This window comes from Odocoileus virginianus, chromosome 11 (genome assembly GCF_023699985.2).
Source record: "Odocoileus virginianus isolate 20LAN1187 ecotype Illinois chromosome 11, Ovbor_1.2, whole genome shotgun sequence".
In the NCBI taxonomy this organism is placed as follows: Eukaryota; Metazoa; Chordata; class Mammalia; order Artiodactyla; family Cervidae; genus Odocoileus; species Odocoileus virginianus.
The window spans coordinates 34,833,217-34,855,092 of NC_069684.1; the positions used below are offsets into that span (position 1 = coordinate 34,833,217).

General features: G+C 44.5%; 1 protein-coding gene across 1 annotated transcript in view; it reads left to right on the top strand.

Moving 5' to 3' along the window:
- Positions 1–8,564: 8,564 nt before the first annotated feature.
- CA6 (carbonic anhydrase 6) overlaps positions 8,565–21,876 on the top strand; it is a 32,163-nt gene continuing 18,851 nt past the window's right edge. Inside the window, exons 1-3 of the mRNA XM_070474248.1 lie at positions 8,565–8,788; positions 16,219–16,359; positions 20,061–20,240. Coding sequence (XP_070330349.1) covers positions 16,281–16,359; positions 20,061–20,240 — 259 coding nt within the window. The 5' untranslated portion in view covers positions 8,565–8,788; positions 16,219–16,280. The remainder of the gene's footprint in view (positions 8,789–16,218; positions 16,360–20,060; positions 20,241–21,876) is intronic.

Consider the following 21,876-nt stretch of genomic DNA (forward strand, 5'->3'; position numbering starts at 1 on the left):
CAGTCCATGGGGTCATAAAGAGTAGGACATGACTGAAGCAACTTAGCATGCATGTATGCAATCCTTTGTCAATTGTTTCATTTGCTATCATTTTCTTCCATTCTGAAGGTTGTCTTTTCACCTTGTTAATAGTTTCCTTTGCTGTGCAAAAGTTTTTAAGTGTAACTGTCCCACTTGTTTATTTTTGTTTTCACTTCCATTACTCTAGGAGGTGTCATAGAGGATCTTGCTGTGATTTATATCATTGAGTGTTCTGCCTATGTTTTCCTCTAAGAGTTTTATAGTTTTTGATCTTACATTTAGGTCTTTAATCCATTTTGAGTTTATCTTTGTGTATGGTGTTATGAAGTGTTCTAATTTCCTTTATACATAGCTGTCCAGTTTTCCCAGCACCACTTATTGAAGAGGCTATTTTGCCCCATTGTATATTCTTGCCTCCTTTGTAAAAACTAAGGTACCCATAGGTGCATGGGTTTATTTCTGGGCTTTCTTTCTTGTTCCATTGGTCTATATTTATGTTTTTGTGCCAGTACCATACTGTCTTAATTACTGTAGCCTTGTAGTATAGTCTGAAATCAGGAGGGTTGATTTCTTCAGCTCCATTCTTCTTTCTTAAGATTGCTTTGGCTATTCAGAATCTTTTGTGTTTCTGTATAAATTGTGAGGTATTTGTTCTAGTTCTGTAAAAAGTGCCATTGGTAATTTGATAGGGATACATTGAATTTGATAGAGATTGCATTTGGTAGTATAGTCATTTTCACAATATTGATTCTTCCAACCAAGGACATGGCATATCTCTCCATCTGTTTATGTTTTCTTTGATTTCTTTTATTAGTGTCTTATAATTTTCTGTGTACAGTTCTTTTGTTTCCTTAGGTAGGTTTATTCTTAGATATTTTAAAATTTTTGTTGCAATGGTGAGTGGGTTGATTCCTTAATTTCTCTTTTTGATTTTCCATTGTTAGTATATAAGAATGCAAATCATTTCTATGTATTGATTTTGTATCCTGTGACTTTGCTAAATTCACTGCTTAGCTCTAGTAATTTTTTGATAGTATCTTAATGGTTTTTTATATATGGTATCATGTTGTCTGCAAACAGTGAGTGTTTTACCTTTTCTTTTCCAATCTGAATTCATTTCATTTCTTTTTCTTCTCTGATTGTCATAGCCAGGACTTCTAAAGCTATGTTGAGTAATAGTGGTGATAGTGGGCATCCTTGTCTTTTTCTTGATCTTAGAGGGAATGCTTTCAGTTTTTCACGATTCAGAATAATGCTTGCTGTGGGTTTATCATATATGGCCTTTGCTATGTTGAGGTAGGTCCATTATATGCCCATTTTTTGAGGAATTTCTATCATAAATGGATGCTGAATTTTGTCAAAGGTTTTTTCTGCATCTATTGAGATTATCGTATGATTTTTTGTCTTTCAGTCTGTTAATATGTGTATCACATTGATTGATTTGCTTATATTGAAGAATCCTTGCATCCCTGAGATAAACCCAACTTGATCATGGTGTATGATCATTTTAATGTGCTGTTGAAATCCATTTGCTAGAATTTTCTTGAGGATTTTCGCATATATGTTCATCAGTAATATTGTCATTTTCTTTTTTATGTGTTGTCTTCGTCTGGTTTGGTATCAGGGTGATAGTGGCCCTGTAGAATGAATTTGGAAGTGTTTCTCCCTCTGCAATTTTTGGAAAGAGTTTTATAAGGATAGGCATTAACTCTTATCTAAATGTTTGCTAGAATTCACCTGCAAAGCCCCTTGGCCCTGGGCTGTTGTTTTCTGGGAGATTTCTGATCACAGTTTTGATTTCACTGCTTGTAATTGGCTCATTCATAATTTCCTTTTTTTTCCTGGTTCAGTCTTGGAAGATTGAGCTTTTCTAAGAATCTCTCCATTTCTTCCAGGTTGTCCATTTTATCAACATATAGTTGCTTGTAATAGCCTCTTATGATCATTTGCATTTCTGCATTGTCTGATGTAACCTCTCCTTTTCCATTTCTAATTTTGTTGATTTGACTCTTTTTTTTTTCTTGATGAGTCTGGCTAAAATTTGTCAGCTTTGCTTGTCTTCTTAAAGAACGAGCTTTTAGTTTTATCAATCTTTTCTATTGTTTCCTTCATTTCTTTTTCATTTATTTCTGCTCTGATCTTTATGATTTCTTTCCTTCTAATTTTGTTGTTGTTGTTGTTCTTTTCCCAGTTGTTTTAGGTGTAAAGTTAGGCTGCCTGTTCAGTGTTTTTCTTGTTTCTTGAGGTAGGATTGTATTGCTATAAACTTCCCTCTTAGAACTGCTTTTGCTGCACTTGATAGGTTTTGAGTTGTGTTTTCATTGTCAATTTTTTCTAGGAATTTTTTATTTCCCTTTTGAAATCAAAAGGGAGTTTTTATTTCAGTAACCTGTTTATTATTTAGAAATGTATTGTCTAGTCTCCATGTGTTTGTGTTTTTACAGTTTCTTTTCCCCTGTACTTGATATCCAGTCTCATAATATTGTGGTCAGAAAAGATGCTTGATACGATTTCAATTTTCTCAGATTTACTGAGGCTTGATTTGTGACCCCAGATGTGATATATCCTGGAGAATGTTCCTTGTGCTCTTGAGAAGAAAGTGTATTCTTCTGCATTTGGATGGAATGTCCTGAAGATATTAGTTAGATTCACCTTCATAATGTGTCATTTAAGGTTTGTGTTTCCTTATTAATTTTCTGTTTTAATGATCAAGTCACTGGTGTAAGTGGGGTGTTAAAGTCCCCTACTATTATTGTGTTACTGTCAATTTTCCCTTTTATATCTGTTCGTGTTTGTATTGAGGTGTGCCTATGTTGGGTGCATAAATATTTATAATTGTTATGTCTTCTTCTTGGATTGATCCTTTGATCATTATGTGGTGTCCTTCCTAATCTCTTGTAATATTCTTTATTTTAAGGTCTATTTTGTCTGATATGGGGATTGCTACTTTGGCTTTCTTTTGATTTCCATTTACATGGAATATCCATTTACAAGGAATATCCTCTCACTTTCAATCTGTTTGTGTCTCTAGGTCTGAAGTGGATCTCTTGTAGACAGCATATATATGGGTCTTGTTTTTGTAATCACTCAACCAGTCTGTGTCTTCTGGTTGGAGTGTTTAATCCATTTACATTTAAAGTAATTATTGATATATATGTTCCTGTTGCCATTTTCTTAATTGCTTGGGGTTTGTTTTTGTAGGTCTTTTTCTTCCCTTGTGTTTCCTGTTTATAGAAGTCCCTTTAACATTTATTATAAGGCTGCTTTAGTGGTACTAAATTCTCTTATCTTTTGCTTGTCTGTAAAGCTTTTGATTTATCCATCAATTTTTAATGAATTCTTTAATTCATTAGAGTAGAGTAATCTTGGTTGTAGATTTTTCCTTTTTAGTACTTTAAATATATCCTTCCATTTCCTTCTGGCCTGCAGAGTTTCTGCTGAAAGATCAGCTGTTAATCATATGGGGTTTCCCTTGTATGTTACTTGTTGCTTCTCCCTTGCTGCTTTTAATATTCTTTCTTTGTGTTTAATTTTTGTTAGTTTGGTTATTATTTGTCTTCATGTGTTTCTCCTCAGGTTTATCCTCTATGGGACTCTCTGCCCTTCTTGGACTTGATTGACTATTTCCTTTTCCATGCTGGGGAAATTTTTGACTATAATCTCTTAAAAATTTTTTTCATATGCTTTCTTTTTCTCTTCTTCTTTTGGGACCCCTATAATTTGAATGTTGGTGTGTTTGATATTACCCAGAGGTTTATGAGACTATCCTCAGTTCTTTTCATTTTTTCCCTTTATTCTGCTTTCCAGCAGTTATTTCCACCATTCTATCTTCCAGCTCAATTATCTGTTCTTTTGCCTCAGATATTCTGCTATTGATTCCTTCTAGAGTATTTTTAATTTCAGTAATCGTGTTGTTCATCTCTGTTTGTTTATTCTTTATTTTTTCTAGGTCCTTGTTAAATGTGTTAATTGATTCCTGAATTTTCTCCATTCTATTTTTGAGGTTTTGGATCATCTATACTATCATTACTCTGAATTCTTTTTCAGTTAATTTGCCAATTTCCTCTTCATTTATTTGGACTTGTGTTTTTCTAGACTGTTCCTTCATTTGTGCAATATTTCTCTGCCTTTTCATTTTTTTTTAAATAAAAAGTTTTATTGGAGAAAAATAGAACCACCACGTACACAGGGAAAAGAGCACAAAAATTCAACTGATACAGAACTGAAAGTCACAAATACCCAATGTTGTTTGCAATTACTTTTAAATTTCTTAAATGGCTTCCCTCAAGTTTTTAAATAGCCTTGCTAATTTTCAGCTGAAATAGAATCAAGTTTTCAAAAAAATTAAGAGCCTCAGTGAAGGGACCAGCTTTTCAGATAACAAAGGTGACACCCAGAGTCTCCTAATAGGACCAATTCTACCGAAAAATTCCTGAAGCACATAACTACTGAGTCTGGTAGAAAAGTAGCTCAGAGACCATCAGCTATTAGTTAGAACACTGACTCAGACGGTACAATATGCAGAGAGGGCAAACAAAAAAGCTGCATTTCCCTGTCAGATGAGTTCATGTAAGAAAACCAAGGAGGTGCTAAGAAAATACAGGCAATGACTGCTCAAAATAATTAAGAAGGCATTCTAAATACCACATATTATTAGACAACAGTGTGTAAAGTGATGCAATTAGAAAACAGGCAACTTTAAAAAAAATATGGTCACAGGTCTTTGAGAACTCAAGAAAACAATCAATAGCAAACACAAGAGCTGAAAGTCTTCTCAGCTGAGGGTTGAAAGTGAAAGTGAAAGTGAAAGTGAAGTTGCTCAGTCATATTCAACTCTTTGCGACCCCATGGACTATAGCCCACCAGGCTCCTCCGTCCATGGGATTCTCCAGGCAAGAATACTGGAGTGGGTTGCCATTTCCTTCTCCTCATTTTTTTTTTTTAACTTATTGTGTTTGAGGTCTCCTTTTCCTAGGTTTTAAGATCAAATTCTTTCTTCCTTTGTCTGTGGGTAAGGTTGGTCCAGTGGTTTGTGTAGGCTTCATGTAGGCTGTGACATGTGCTTATGTTCTGGTGGGAAAGGTGAGGTGTTTTTTTTTTTTTAACCTCTGATGGACAGAGCTGTGTGAGGTGGTAATCCTGTATGCTGATAATTAGGCTTGTATTTTTGCCTTTGTTGTTTAGGTGAGGTGTCCTCACTGAGTGCTGCAGGCAGTTGGGGATACCAGATTTTGTATACTGTGGATGCCTATGTGGGAGTTCTTGCTAATTAATACACCCTAGGGTTAGGAGTTCTCCGGTAGTCTAGGGTCTTGGAGTCAGCACTCCTACTCCAAAGGCTCAGGGCCCAATTTCTGGCCACGGAATGGAGATTCCACAGGTGGTTTGTTATGGGATTAAAGGGGATTAAAACAAACACACAAAAAGAAAAAACAAAAGGCAAACCCCAGACAAATGGCAAATAGAAAATCAGGCAAATAATAGCAAAAACAAAGAAATATACACACAGCCATATACAACATTAGAAAAAAACAAAACAATCTCCCCCACCAAAAAAAAAGTACAATAGATTGGCCCATAAAGCAAAAGAAACAAAAAATAATATCCACCAGTTAAAAATGAAACTAATAGTACAAACTGGAAAACAAAACTAAATCAAAGTGCCAACTGGGGAATAAAGCAATGAAAACAAAACAAACAAACATGGTGAAAAAAAAAAAGAAAAGAAAGAATAGAGATACAAAGTTAAATAGAGATAGATAAAGAAAATTTACACATATTAAAGAATAACTGCAATAGGAAAAGCAAACAAAAGAAAAAATGTAGAAAAAGACAATAAATTTTAAAAATTTTTAAGTAAAAAAAGGGAAGCCCCACAAAATAGCAAAAGGCTAATGCAGAGGCAGAAGTATAGAAAAGAAATAAAAAGTGTGATTAAAAAAAAGAATTCTCAAAAACTTAAATAGATTTAATAGTACTAATAAAATCAACAACTACAGCAACAGAGGGGAAAAAAAATTAAAAAAAATCCAGAAGCAACTACAGAACTAGTTAACATAAAAGAATAATAAATGTTTTTCTTGAATCTCAACTGTCAGCATCCTTTCCCTTGCTGTGAGTCACGCTCCACCTCCTTTCCTTAGGATGCCCTCCAATAGTGGGCTGATCTCTGGACCTGCTCTGGGGGCTGCTCAGACTCTAATCTGGTTCTCCTCCTGTGTGTTCTTGCCTCCAGTATCCACACCTGCCAGAACTATTGCATATTCTTTTGTGGGAGCTCTCATTGGCTTTTTATATACTCCATAGACACAGAGTCTGCCTAGTTGATGTGGACTTAATCTGCAGCTTGAACAGCTGGTGGAAAGGTTTTGGGTCCTCTTCCTTAGCCACACTGCCTCTGGGTTTCTACTGTGGTTTTATCTCCACCTCTGCATGTGAGTGTCCACAGGGCTTTGCTCCTGAGGCTTCCCTGGAGGACTTGGGTCTGCCCCAGTGAGGCCCAGGTGTGGAGGTGGCATAGCTGCTTGGTTCACAGGGGCTCTGGTAGCACCAGGTACTCAGGCGAGTCAGTGGCTAGGTCAGCAGGAAATATGGTGCTCTTAGGGTTTTTTGTAGCCTCTGGCAGCTCTGTCCCAGTGGGGATCAAGTGTGAATGTGGTGGGGTTGCTTGGATTGCGGGGATCCCAGCAGTGCCAGGTACTCAGGGGGGCCAGTGGCTATTGTCATGAGATATGGCGCTAATAGGGCTTTTTCTAGCCTCTGGCTGCTTTGCACCAGTGAGAATTGAGCACGGAGGTGGTACAGCTGCTTGGATCTTGGGGACCCTGGTGGTACCAAGTCTGTATCCTGGGGACCCTGAAGGTGCCAAGTCTCTTTGTATCTTGGGGACCCTGGCAGTGCCACGTGTGCACCAACCATCTTAGCCGCAGGAGCTGTAACCCTATCAGAGTCTTCTAGGCTCTGGCAGCTGGCAATCAGAGGTCCTCTTTGACTGGTCCTTCTCTGCTGCTTGGTGCATCAGGTGCTTAAAGGGACAGCCTCTCTGGGGTCTTCATTGTTCAGTTACTGGTGCTGGTATGTGGGGAGAGAGAGGCTACAGTAATGGTTCCACCCACTGCACTTGACTCAGCAGTATTGCCCTGCCTCCAGTGGCTACCTAGTTTTCCTCCACAGACATTTTCCATGTGATCTCCCCCCTCACACCCCCTCGGGCTGTCTCCACACAATCAGTAGCAGACCTTGCCCTGGGACTGCTCTCTAATCCCTACATGTCGGCTCCCAGCCACTATGCTTTTTAGGGGACCTGCATCCTTGTCTGGGGTACATATGGCTGTGGCAAGGACTCTCTGTGTGATTCTTATTCCATTCAGACTGCCACAGATCAGCTGCTTCACTCTCAGCCTCGGATGCTTTTCCTCTGTCCTGGACAGTTGCCCCAATGTGAGGATCTGACCCCTGTTTCTGTTCCCCCACCCTCCAGGTGCAGGTCCAGTCCTGCTCACTCTCCTCTTCTCCCTCTGCTTCCTTCATCCTAGTGAATTTTGCATGCTCTATATATTCTTTTCCAGTGGTCAGGTACTGCTGCCTGCTCTCTGCTGGTGTTCTGCAAGATCTTTTGTCTCCGAAGGTGTATTCTTGATGTATCTGTGGAGAGAGATATACTCCACGTCTGCCTACTCCTCCACCATCTTTTTCTCCCTTGCTGCTTCCTTCTGCAGGGAATCTTCTCAACCCTGGGATTGAACCTGTGTCTCCTGCATTGGTAAACAGATTCTTTACCACTGAGCCACCAGGGAAGCCCCTGGCAATTGTATTGGGTTGGTCAAAAAGTTTCTTTGGGTTTTTCCATAACATTGTACCGAAAACCCTAAGTGAAATTTTTGGCCAAGCCAATGTATTCTCCTGACAGATCAGCTGTTGTCCATCTTGTTTTCCTATAGTCCTCTCCATTTCTGGTATATTTCATGGCATTGTGGATTTGTTTTGCTGTTCTTTAAAGTTTAAATCCCATTTTTAACCACTCATGGTTTAATTTAACTTGGTAATCCCCTGAACCCTTGTGGTAGGCTGAACAGTGCTCCCCTCAAAGATGTTCACATCCTCATCCCCAGAACCTGTCAAAGGTACAAAAAAGAATTGCAGGTGTGATTGAGTTAAAGATTTTGAGATAGGGAGATGATCCTGGATTACCTGGGTGAACCCTAAATGTGATCACAAGGATCCTCGTAAGAGGGAAGCTAGAAGATCAAATGAGGAAGTAGGAGATATGATGATGGAAGGGAGAGATCGGTGGGATTCAAGGAAGAAGCTGTGCGCCAAGTAGTGTAGGCAGCCTCGGGAGCTGAAAAGCAGGAGGTTCAGATTTTCCCTTGAAGTTCTAGAATGAACCAGCTCTGCCGACACCTTGACTTCAGCCCGGGCAAAGTAATTTTGGATTTCTGAGCTCCAGATCTGTAAGAGAAAAACATCTTGTTTTGAGTAATTTGTGGTAATTTGTTACAGTGGTGACAGGAAATGAATAATCTTCTACTTGTGAAACCAGTCTCTTGGGTGTAAGGGGAGGGTTAGGACTCAGTATAGATCTGGAATTACTTATTGACCATTCAGGGTGGAGCTGGAAGCACACAAACCTGTCCTACAGAAATAGACCAGGGGAGGAGTACATAAAAGGGCTTGAAGCAAGACCTGGCCCAAGTGTCTTCCAAGGAGCTGAAGAGACAGCCAGCCGGAGAGGTTAATGGGACTTCCAACTCCATCAGGTCCTACGGTGAGTTTGCACAGACAAGGGCCACAAAATGTGGATGGAAGTCTGAGCATTAAATATTTTTAGTATTGGATCCTATCTTGCTTGCATGTGTGTGTGCTTGCTAAGTCTCTTCAGTCGTGTCTGACTCTTTGCGACCTTACGGACCATAGCTTACCAGGCTTCTCTGTCCATGGTGGGAGGGTAACAGGCAGGAAGGCCAGGGGTCTCCAAACAGAGGAAATAGGCTGCAAGTGTCAGACATTTTCCTCTCTCTTAAGCGGCAGGAGGAAACAAACTAGCGATATTTTTTTTCCTTCTCTATACAAATTTAAAAGGAGGTTTCTCTTGAAATACTGTGTTGCCATAATGACACCTGGTTCCACCTGAAGTTAATTATTCTCAAACCTTGAGTCAACCTATGCATTTTTCTCACAGAAATGTTTGTCTTAAATTGTGTTAATAATATACTATGCATATATACTATGAATATACTCTGTCTTCAAGTTGGTTCCACCTAATGGCTCAGAACCTACTTGACAAACCATTATGTTATACTCAGACATTGTTTCCCTAATCTATGTAAACAAAACTATTTGTATGGTAATCTGCCCTTCTACAAGATTCAAGTCAATCGTTTTATGACCTGGGATGACTCCTCTGGTGCCAAGATTATCCCAAAATACATCTTATGGATGAGGGGCCTGGTGCCATTCTGAGTTTTAAGACATTCCTTTCTTTCACTAACAAACTTCTAGTGACTAAATGGAGAAGGCAATGGCAACCCACTCCAGTACTCTTGCCTGGAAAATCCCATGGACGGAGCATCCTGGTAGGCTGTAGTCCACGGGGTCGCTAAAAGTCGGACACGACTGAGCGACTTCACTTTCCCTTTTCACTTTCATGCATTGGAGAAGGAAATGGCAAATCACTCCAGCGTTCTTGCTGGAGAACCCAGGGACAGGGGAGCCTAGTGGGCTGCCGTCTATGGGGTCGCACAGAGTTGGACACGACTGATGTGACTTAGCAGCAGCAGCAGTGACTATATAACATCCAGCTGAAGACTAGGAGGGGGGTACTCTTTCTGCCCCCTTCTGATGCCTATGTCAGAAGCTTTCTTTATCTTCTTTATACTTTAATAATACTTTATTACATAAAAGCTCTGAGTGATCAAGCCTCGTCTCTGGCCCTGGATTAAATTCTTCTCCTCCGGAGGCCAAGAATCCCAGCATCTTTTCGTGGTTCAACAACAACGTTTCAGTGGGATTTTCCATGCAAGAATACTGGAGTATGTTGCCATGCCCTCCTTCAGGGGATCTTCCCAACCCAGGGATTGAACCCATAAATCTCATGTCTCCTACATTGGAAGACCGGTTCTTTGCCACTAGCACCAGCCAGGAAGCTCTCTATTTTGCTTATTCACATATTAATAATGGAGAAGAGAATCTCCACAAGGGTTTTGGTCTGGATGTTTTTTTTTTTTTAATATTTATTTATTTGTCTGATGGGTCTTACTTGCAGCATATGGGAATCTTAATGTGTCATGTGAGATTTTTTTGTTGTGCTCCACAGACTCTCCAGTTGTGGCACGTAGGTTCAGTAGTTACAGCATGTGGATTTAGCTGCTTCCTTGCGTGTGGGATCTTAGTTACCTGATCAGAGATCAAATCTGTGTCCCCTGCATTGCAAGGTGGACTCTTGACCACTGCACTGCCAGGGAAGTCCTAGTCTGGATGTTTCTTGATGTGGGTTACTGGTACCCAGTAAGGAAGAAGGATAGATACAATGGAGGAAAATGCCTGCTGGTAGACGAAAGAGTAGGTGCTGAATTTTAGGAGGACAGATGAGACTGGAGGTTCCCTGTAAGACTGGGGAATTCATCCACCAAAAGGCTGGGAAAGAAATCATGGGCCTCGCTGAATCAGGGCTAGATGTGGTCGAATATTCTGCAAGTAGGTTATTTAGCTTGACAGGTTAGTAACACTTCACTTACATGGGTATAACCAAAAGTCAGAAAGGATATAAACATTTCATGAGTAGTCAAAATGAATATTTCAATGTTTGCATTCTTTGGTTTTACAACAGCCTCAGTGCTCTTGGTTCAGCTGTCTCCATTCTTCTTGTGCATATAATTCTAAGGAGTGTAATTATCTGATCGCTGACCAACTAGATAAAAAGCTGCAAGAAGCCAGGAAGTGAGGGTACCAAATGGACAATTGAGAAGCAACAGCTGACAGCCTATGTTACAGTTTGTCACTGTTGTTCAGTCGCTAAGTTGTGTCCATGTCATTGCAATCTCATTGATTGTAGACTGCCAGGCTCCTCTGTCCATGGGGTTTTCCAGGCAAGAATACTGGAGTGAGTTGCCATTTCCTTCTCCAGGGGATCTTCCCAGACCAGGGATCGAACCCATGTCTCAAGCATTGGCAGGCAGATTCTTTTACTACTGAGCCACCAGTAGGGAAACATTAACTATTAAAAAGTGAACATACACATTGGTACCTCCAGATGCTCCAGCCTCCCAGCCTTTCCCCAGCACTTCCAAACCTCTTTATAATCTATCAACTAAAGAGTTAACTTCTAGCAGAGCAGAGTCCTCCAGACCCTGCCTTAGCACCAAGTCTCATCTTTGTATCAATTGGTCTTCTGTTGTTGTTGCTGAATGGCTAAGTCGTGTCCAACTCTTTGCAACCTCATAGACTGCAGCAAGCCAAGCTTCCCTGCCCATTACTATCTCCCAGAGTTTGGTCAAATTCACGTCCATTGAGTCAGTGATGCTATTTAACCATCTCATCCTCTACTGCCCTCTTCTCCTCTTGCCCTCAGTCTTTCCCAGTATCAAGGTCTTTTCCAATGAGTTGGCTCTTCGCATCAGGTGGCCAAAGTATTGGAGCTTCAGCTTCAGCTTCAGCATCAGTCCGTCCAATGAATATTTCCTTTAGAATTGACTGGTTTGATCTCCTTGCAGTCTAAGGAACCCTCAAGAGTCTTCTCCAGCACCACAGGTTGAAGACATCAGTTTTTCAGTGCTCAGTCTTCTTTATGGTCCAACTCTCATGTCCATACATGACTACTGGGAAAGCCGTAGCTTTTACTATACTGCCTTCTGTATGTTACATGCCTTCTGTATGTTAATAATTTGACTATTTTACCCATGAACATGGGTGTACATTGCTTTAATAATTGAGAGATGAAATTCCTCTCTCAACATCTAAAATAAGAAATCCAAAAGTGTAACAGTTAGAGTTGTTTCATGTAGGGAGAGGACTCATATAATTATAGGCCCACTGGACATAAATACATTATGATAAAGGATAATAATTTATATTTAAATTAGTGGGTCTTGGTCATTAAGAAAAGTTTAATTGCTTTCAGCTTGACCTACTGCAGACAACAGGCAAGAGCATGGTACACCTTAAAAGTTTTAATCCAAAGTGGACTAAGTATCTTAGAGGTGCTTATATAGAATTGAACCTTTACTTATTTAGACAACTAACTTGTTGAGAATGATTCAGTCTTCAGGATTCCAGAGCTGGAACTCCTAAATGAAACAGAACAATGGCCTGTCTGTATTACTTACAGCCAAAATGTATGTGTTCTTGTGTAGCCAAATTCGTCTTTCCATGCCAGTCCTGTGCAAACCTGAGCTTTGGCTCCCCTGGGCTGACAGTACTTCCCTGTTTATGTGGGCTGATAGTATTTCCCTCTACACCTGGGCTGATCACCCCTCCCTGCTCACCTGGACTGACCGTACCTCCTCGTTCACCTGTGTTGATCACTTCTTTCTGCTCACCTGGGCTGATCACCCATCCCTGCTCACCTGGACTGATCACCCCTCTCTGCCCCCTGGACTGATCACCCCTGTCTGCCCCCTGGACTGATCACCCCTCCCTGCCGCCCTGGCCTGGTCCCCCCTCCCTGCCTCCCTGGCCTGGTCCCCCCTCCCTGCCCCCTGGCCTGATCCCCCCTCCCTGCCCCCTGGCCTGGTCCCCCCTCCCTGCCTCCCTGGCCTGGTCCCCCCTCCCTGCCTCCCTGGCCTGGTCCCCCCTCCCTGCCCCCTGGCCTGGTCCCCGCTCCCTGCCCCCTGGCCTGGCGGTGCTTCCCCGCTCATCCGGGCTGATCGCACCTCACTGCCCTCCCTTTTTCTTTGCCTCAGTGGGCCTCCTCCACGCAGCTGTGGTGGCACCAAGGAGAAACAAGTCTCCTTTGTCATTTCTGACATTTTGTTGTGATTAAAAATGGCATACTTGTCAACTCATCTCAGACAACCACTCAAATCACAGTATCCAGAAAAACAGGAGTTGCGAATAAGACACATCTTTGATGAGCTGGAGATGTGGTTGGATGAAAGCAGAAAAGGCCAGTTCAGAGTCTAATGTGGCACACTATAAAAATCAAAACAGTGTGCTTTCCAAATAGAGGGTGGAAACATGTTCAAGGTCAATGGAAAATTTTAGGGTCAAAGAAGACAGTGAGCTGGAAAGTAGGCAACAAAAGTGACCTTGACCGATTCTATGTGGATTAGGTCACTGGAGTCTTCTACACAGCAGAGGAAGGAGACCCAGAATCCCCATCCCTCTCTAGTAAGGTGCCCTCATTAGCAGATCGGACTTGACTAGTCTGATCGCTTTATTAACTTAATCATTCACCCTAACCACTTATTCGCAGTGTTAGCCAGTTGTACAGGCTAGTAGCTGGCCAAAGAGACAGAGAAACCCCGGCAAAGCTGCAGGTCTGATGGATGGATGCATGTTCTGCAGTAGGGTTCCAGGCGAGGGATGTTAACATTACAGATGCCCAAAAGCAACTGTGCACTTACTTCAAAGATTTTGCGGGGCAATAAAAGCACCAGGGCTCTCTTAGGCATCCCAAAGCGCTGACCACAGGACCACACTTCTCACACACAAATGAGAGATGGAGCGTGGGAGCCATTGGAAGCGGCCGACACTCAGGCCAGACCATGTGGCTCCAGGAACCCTCCTTTCTCTGTAGGTCTATTCCCGTCTCCTCTCATTCTCCTTTCTGCCTCCCTCTCTCTGCAGTTTCCCCTGTCTTACACTCTGGCTTACTTGAGTTCCTTCTCACCTCGGCAAAGCTCCTTGGCTTCTCCACATCAGGATCTTCTAGCTCCCTCTGCAATTCTCTAATTCTTTCTGTGATTCTTAAGTAACGAGTTGAGATGGCTCAGTTTTTGTTTTCCTGCCAGTTGGGTGTCAGGGCTCCCTGGCATGTCTAAAAGTCCTAGAGGTAGGTGCCCATCTCAGTGTCCTCAGCAGAACTGGGTCTTACAAGGTGGCCCTTTATAGCCAGACCTGGGCCCAGCAGGCTGGGATCTAACTTCCTTAGCAAAGACTGGGCAGTGGGTTTCCTATTTCTGAAAACCTGGAAAGCTGTTTCAGTTGGAGATTGAGTTCTGCATTTTCACCTCTGTTCCCTCCCCAACAGGCTAGGTGACAATGATGTCACTTCCTTTCTCCATAAAATGTTAACAACACTGTTTGCCACATACCAGGTGCTACTATGAGTATTACATACAGATTTGTTGTTGTATCCTCAGGAGGAGGTTGCTGTTGTTGAGTTGCTCAGTCATGTATAACTCTTTGCAACCCCATGGAATGCAGCATGCCAGGCTTCCCTGTCCTTCACTATCTCCCAGAGTTTGCTCAAACTCATGGCCATCAAGTCGGTAATGCCATCCAACCATCTCATCCTCTGTTGCTCCCTTTTCCTCCTGTTCTCAATCTTTCCCAGCATCAGGATCTTTTCCAATGAGTCGGCTCTCCACATCAGGTAGCCAAAGTATTGGAGCTTCAACTTCAGCATCAGTCCTTTCAATGAATATTCAGGCTTAATTTCCTTTAGGATTGACTGGTTTGATCTCCTTGCATGAGGAAGTACTATCCTTAAGTCTTATTAAACTGAAGGAATGGAGGCAAAGAACAGTTGAGTACCTTGCTGAAGGTCACACAGCTAGTAAGTGGCAGAGCAGAGTTCTGAACTCTGTTGGCCTGGCCACAGAATCCTTTCTCTCCACCAGAGTTAAATCATGCTACTGTACTGCCATTGCAGCCTCCCCCAGACTCCAGGGAAAAGTAGGCCATGAGATTAAAGAAGCTGCAGAGGCGCTAGCTCTGTTCTGCAGAACAGGACGATCCTTTGTTTCAGGCCAAGAACATTGCTGCCCTTTGCCTGTGCCCTCTCTGAAGGCCATGGGAAGTGCGAGCCTGTCAGCAAGTATAACCTCGAAAATTTCTCTCTCAGCTAATTTCAAGGACTGTTTACCCAAGTGGACACAGGAGGATTAAGCAATTCATTGATCCGGCGTGTTGGATGGGTTTGGGTGTGACCAAGCGCACTGTGGCTGTCAGAGCAAATCCATTCCACAGAGCAACTCAGACACCCACAGCAGCTGGGCTAACCCAGGACATGTGTTGGGATGTGGCTCATGAGCTGGGACTCAGCGTCCACCAGTGATTCAAGAGTTAGGATGAGGAACTTCCCTGGTGGTCCAGTGGTTAAAACTTTGCCTTCCAACACAGGGAGTGCAGGTTTGATCCCTGGTCTGGGAGCTAAGATCCCATATGCCTTGTGGCCGGAAAACCAAAATATCAAAAAACGGAAGCAATGTTGTAACAAATTCAATGAAGACTTTACACATGGTCCACATTAAAAAAAAAAAAAGGCTTAAGAAGAAAAAGAGGATTAGAACAGGACAGCCTGCAGTTGGATCCTTCATTTTATGCTCAAACATGGGGCTTCCCCTGTGGCTCAGCAGATAAAGAATCCACCTGTAATGCAGGAGACAGAAGAGACGTGGGTTTGATCCCTGGGTCAGGAAGATCCCCTGGAGGAGGAAGTGGCAATCCACTCCAGTATTCTTACCAGGAGAATCCCATGGACAGAGGAGCCTGGTGGGCTACAGTCCATGGAGTCTCGAAAGAGTCGACACGACTGAGCGACTGAGCACGCATGGGGCCCAGGCCATCTCCAGCTGTCTGGCTGAGGGCAGCCCTAAGTCTGAGTGAGTGGCAGGTGTCTACTGCTGAGGCAGGCAGGAAATACCACGCAGCATCCGGCTGGGGCTTTAGGCACTGGTGATGCTCCTCACCGGTTCCCTTCCTGGGCCCCGCTTGCCAGGAGCGAGGTCACAGAAAATGCCATTGTTTTGGAAAAACCTCCCCTCTCTGCAGCCCTCTGCCTGGGGCCATCTGCTTGGCCCGAGGTAGTCGCTTGTCCACAAAGGCTGCGCTGTGTGACCCTCTGAGTGAGTTTTCATAAATCAGACAACAGACAACCGAACCCTCAGGCCACGTGGACTCGGTGCTTGTGCCAGAGGTGATGGGGCAGGTGCGCATCACCTGGCCGGGGAAGCGGGTGCGAGGGGTGTGCTGTTTTTCAGTGGGCGCAGCAAAGGGTGGATCAGCTGGCCAGACCCGGTAAATTGTTATTTACAGTTTCTGAGCTTTTAAAAGAGGAGCCTCCGCAGCATCGGCCCTGACTCCAGACCTGCCGCAACATGACGCCCCTGGTCACCCTGCTATCCCTGCTCGCGCTGGGAGCCCAGGCCCAGCACGGGGCCGAGTGGACCTACTCAGGTAAGGCCCAGGGGCGGCACCCACTTCTCGAGGGTGAAGCCTGGTCAGTCAGGGGCGACCACGATCGATGACTGTGTGCGGTGCTGTTGGGTACTCCACATCTTAGGCTGGGGGAGACCTCGGTTACAGAGGGTAGGGCAGAGCTCTTTCCATTTCTGGATCCCTGAATCAACCACAGGGTTTCTGCTTTCCCACTCCTGGTGCTGGCTTGACAACTCACTCAGTGCTTCTGACAGCAAAGCCATTTGCACTCTGTCTGTGTAGATAAAAAATAAAGCGGTTATATGGAGTGAAGTAAGTCAGAAAGAGAAAGACAAATACTGTATATTAACGCATGTGTATGGAATCTAGAAAGATGGTACTGATGAACCTATTTGTAGTACAGCAAGGGGGATTCCCTGGTTCAGGTGGCAAAGAATCTGCCTGCAATGCAGGAGACCCAGGTTTAGTCCCTGGGTTGGGAAGATCCCCCAGAGAAAGAAATGGCTGCCCACTCCAGTATTCTTGCCTGGAGGATTCCATGGACAGAGGGGCCTGGCTGTCTATAGTCCATGGGGTCACAAAGAGTCAGACACAACTGAGCGACTATCACTTTCACTTCAGTAGAGATGGAGGCATAGAGAACAGATTTGTGGACACAGGAAGGGGAAGAAGAGGGTGGGATGAATTGAGAGAATAGCATGGAAACAAACACAATACCATAGGTAAAATACATTGCCAGTGGGAATTTCTGTGTGACTCAGGAAGCTCAGTCCAGTGCTCTGTGACAACCTAGAGGGGTGGGATAGCGAGTGATGGGAGGGCGGTTTAGGAAGGAGGTAACATATGAATGCATGTGTACTAAGTCACTTCAATCATGTCTGATTCATGGACTGTAGCCCACCAGGCTCCTCTGTTCATGGGATTCTCCAGGCAGGAATATTGGAGTGGACAGCCAGGCCCTCCTTCAGGGAATCTTCCCAATCCAGGAGTCAAACCTCTGTCTTTTATATCTCCTGCATTAGCAGGCAGGTTCTTTACTACTAGCATCACCTGAGAAGCCCAGACATATGTATATCTATGGCTGATTCATGTTGATGTATGGCAGAAACCAACGCAGTATTGTAAAGCAATTATCCTCCAATAGAAAAAAAAAAAAGTGGTTGAAGGGAGCTCCCTGCAGTCCCACTGAGAATGTGTGGGATTTTCAAGAACTTTCTTGTTGGAAATTCCATGATACACAGTTTATCTAGAACATCTCAATGTGCCGAGAACCCAGTGACCACTACACGGCCTCCAGGCTGGCCTCTCTCCATTGCCTAGCCCTGCTGAGGCCCCAGACTCACACCTTGAACTCCACTTACAGGACATGAAGTGGAAAAAAAAAAAACTCTGATATTTACCACAGGTCCTGGCCCACATGTGAGCCAAAGAGAGGAAGATTGTGGGGTTCAGATAAGAAACACTTCTTCTGTGTGGCAGGAGCAAAAGCACCTGCCTGGTCCTCCTCCTTCATGTCCTGGAGGGAGGCATGGGGCCCAAGAGGATGCCCAGGGCTGCTGGAGTCAGGAGCAAGCAGGTTTTGAACCTGCTCTCTGCACAGTCCACCCTGGCCTCAGATACTCAGGGGAGTGTCCACTGAGTGTGGATGTGTGTCCTGTTAAGTCAAGGGCAGCAGAGTTAGGGACATCATGGGAAGGTTCAAGAAGTCTGGCAGCACAGGGCAGGACAGCCAACTGACCAGTCATTCTGTCTGACCCAGAGGATCCCTCCCTGGCTCAGCACCATGAGACCCCAGGGTTTCTGCTTGGGTAGGCCCATAGATGCTGAGGGTGACTATAGTGTAAAGACAAGTGAGGATTCCCACAGTGCAGACTGTCCCTCTCAGCTCAGCATAGCCTGAGACTGTGGCCTTCTGGAAGCACCAGGAGTCCAGGAAAGCTACCGCAAATACCTCTTGTAAACACTTGAGAAACCCCCATGCTGGCAAAAAGCCTTTTGGCCCGTGAAGGGGCTGTGCTCAAGATGTCTGGCCTTGGGACTTCCCTGGGGTCCAGTGGTTAAGATTCTGCACTTCTAATGCAGAGAGCCTGGGTTCGATCCCTGGTCCCAGACCTTAGATCCTGCATGCCACGCAGTGGAGCAAAAAACAATTCTGACTTTGATGCTTGCATCTGCCTCTAGGAAAGACTTGCCTACAATTTGGTGTGTATTATTGAATAATGAGGAGAGGAGGAGAAATAAAGAATTGACTTATTATTGAACCAGGAAACTGTAAAAGGCCCAGATATGACAATCTTTCTTAAAATAACCTGTGGATGACACAGCTGCCCACTGAGGGGGAAAGAGAGCTGGAGTCCCTGTTGCAAACAGGTGAGACCAGACTCCACAACTGTTTGAAGGCTGAATCACCCATTACGAAGACTTGCTTTTGTTTTTTGTTTAATTTTTTGGCTGTGCCACACAGCATGTGGGATCTCAATTCCCAGTCCAGGTATCTAACTGTGGAAGTGCACAGTCGTAACCACTAGACTGTCAGGGAATTCCTATGATGACTTGCTTTTATCACTCTCTTCTATGATTAATAACTACCTTTAAAAAGATAAATTTCCTTTCTTTGACATTTTTTCAACTAATTATTCTAGGTCATCCTTGAACCTGATGCTTCCTTTCTTGACTTCAATCCACAGTGTAGGCACCCAGGTGGTCTTTACAATACTGGGAACCAGTGAAGAGGGATTGGGAAAGAAAAGAGGTGGGAAGGTCCTGCCGTAGGGTGTGGATGGGGCTTTCATAGTGTTGAGGGCTGGAAAAGGGAACTGCCACTCAGAAGAAGTGAGGAAAGGCCCTTAAAAGTAACACAGGAAGGCCAAGGCCAAGGCCAAGGAGCCCTCAGAACCATTTATCAGCTGTGTGCTGTGCCAAGTTCCTTTAGTCATGTCCGACTCTTTGTGACCCCATGAACTGCAGCCCACAGGCTCCTCTGTCCATGGAATTCTCCAGGCAAGAATACTGGAGTGGGTTGCCATGCCCTCCTTCAGGGAATCTTCCCAACCCAGGGGTCGAACCTCTGTCTCTTATATCTCCTGCGTTGGCGGGCGGGTTCTTTACCACTAGCACTGTAGCCAGATCCCATATTCATCAGCTGACAGTCACTGAAAGGAAAAACCAAAGCTTGATCTTAAAGATAGCCATTGATTTCAAAATAGTAAGTCATGTTCTCAGGGCCAGTGGTTGCAACTGAAAAGTTAGGAACCAGCCCCGAAGCCCCCCAGGGTCTGTGAAGCTGATTTACGTGCCCTTCCCGCCTCCTTGGGCTTCCCAGATGGTTCAGTGGTGAGGAATCCGCCTGCCAATGCAGGAGATGCGGGTTCGATCCCTCAGTCAGGAAGATCCCCTGGAGAAGGAAATGGCAACCCACTCCAGTATTCTTGCCTGGGTAATCCCAGGGACAGAGGAGCCTGGCAGGCTACAGTCCATGGGGTCACAAAAAGTTGGACAACTGAACAACTAAACAACAATAACAACCCACCTCCTGGAGGCCCTGCCCTGCTTTCTAGAAGGCAGACCTCCAGCCTTGGTCTCAGCCTCTGCCGGCCTCCCTGGCCAGGCCCTGCTGTGAGCTACCGGCTCTGGCCTCTATACTGAGTGAGGTGCCCACAGAGAGGGCCCGGCTGGGCAGCACCTCTCACTGTGATCCCCTTGGCTCTCTCCCATGTCAGAGGGGGCGCTGGACGAAGCACACTGGCCTCTGGAGTACCCGGACTGTGGGGGGACGAGACAGTCGCCCATTGACCTGCAGGTGAAGAAAGTTCGGTACAACCCTTCCCTGAGGGCTCTGAACCTCACAGGCTACGGACTCCAGCACGAGGAGTTCCCTATGACCAACAACGGCCACACAGGTAAGGATGGGCGACAGACCAGCTTCTGTCCCTTGGGGGGCAGCGGGGGAAGCGGGCGGTGGGGGAGGCTGGCAGGGCTGCCCAGAGCTAGACATGCCGAGAGGCAGAGTGTGGCCTGGGGGCTGCAGGTGTTGAGTCCTGGCGCTTCATCCCAGATAGCACAGCACCTGTCTGTAGACTCGGTTCCGCACTCACTTCATTCTGCGCTGGCCTCTCTCCAAGCCCACTCTGACCCAACCAGAGGGAAATTCGGCAGACAGAGAGGTGATGCAATGAAGCTGCACGACCCACTGTGTGTTCTGTTGATCTGTGCCCTGGTCTGATTGGCCACATTTTCTATGTGTAAAGGTCAGATAGGAAAGGCTGGGTGTTGGTGCCCCTCTATTGTTGAAGTCTAGACTGGACACATAAAATCTGGCTATACCTTGGCACACATCTTTCTCATTTTCACCAATTGGGCTCGTCTCCTCTAAGCCTCAAGACAAGCCCAGAGGGAGGTGTTTTTTAGGCTGAAACCAGGGACTTTGAGAATCCAAGGGACTTCTAGTCATACAGTCTCTAATGGTCGAGCTGGACCCAGTTCCCAGATGTCTGATTCCTCCACCGTGTCCTCCTTGGAAACATCCCTTTCTACTCCCATTACTGTCCATTTGCATAGGCTTATGGGGTTAGGGTCATAGGACTCAGATTTCTTCTTTGCTCTATTGAGAAAATAAAACCCATTGCTCTTCATGAGGCTGGCGAAGGTAGCAGCCCTCAGATACCTATGATTTGGATCACTGACCTCCACAAATAATTCATGAAAGCATCATTTTATCACAAATGTCAAGATCCTGTTTCCAACATCACTCTCTGAAGCATCTGGGAAGTTGGCAGAAGAGTGGGACCTTTTCAAACTGGCTTCTTTCACCTGTGCTGTGCTGTGCTTTGTCATTCAGTCGTGTCCGACTCTTTAAGACTCCATGGACTGCAGCCCGCCAGGCTCCTCTGTCCATGGGATTCTCCAGGCAAGAACACTGGAGTGGGTTGCCATGCCCTCCTCCAGGGGATCTTCTCAACCCAGGGATCTAATTGGGGTCTCCTGCACTGCAGGCAGATTCTTTGACAGCTGAGTTACCAGGAAAGCCCTTCTTTCACCTAGTCATATGCATTGAAGATTCTTCTATGTCTTTTCACAACTTGATAGCTCCTTTCTTTTTTAGCATTGGATAATATTTCCTTGTCTGGATGCACCTAAGTTCATTTATCCATTCATCAACTTAAGGACATCTTGGCTGCTTCCAAGATTTAGCAATAACAATAAAGCTGCTATAAACATCAATGAACACCAATGTATAGATGTTTGTGTGGACATAAGTTTTCCACTCATTTGGGAAAACAGCAAGGAGTATGATTGCTGGATTGTATGGTAAGAGTATGTTTAGTTTTCTAAGGAACTTCTCATCTCTCTTCCAAAGTGGCTGCAACATGTTGCATTCCCACCAGCAATGCATGAGGGTTCCTCTTGCTCCACATCCTTGCCAACATTTGGTGGTGTCAGTGTTCTGGATTTTGGTTATTTTCATAGGTGTGTAGTGGCATCTCATGGTTGGTTTAATTTGTATTTCCTTGATGAACTGTGCTGTGGAACATCTTT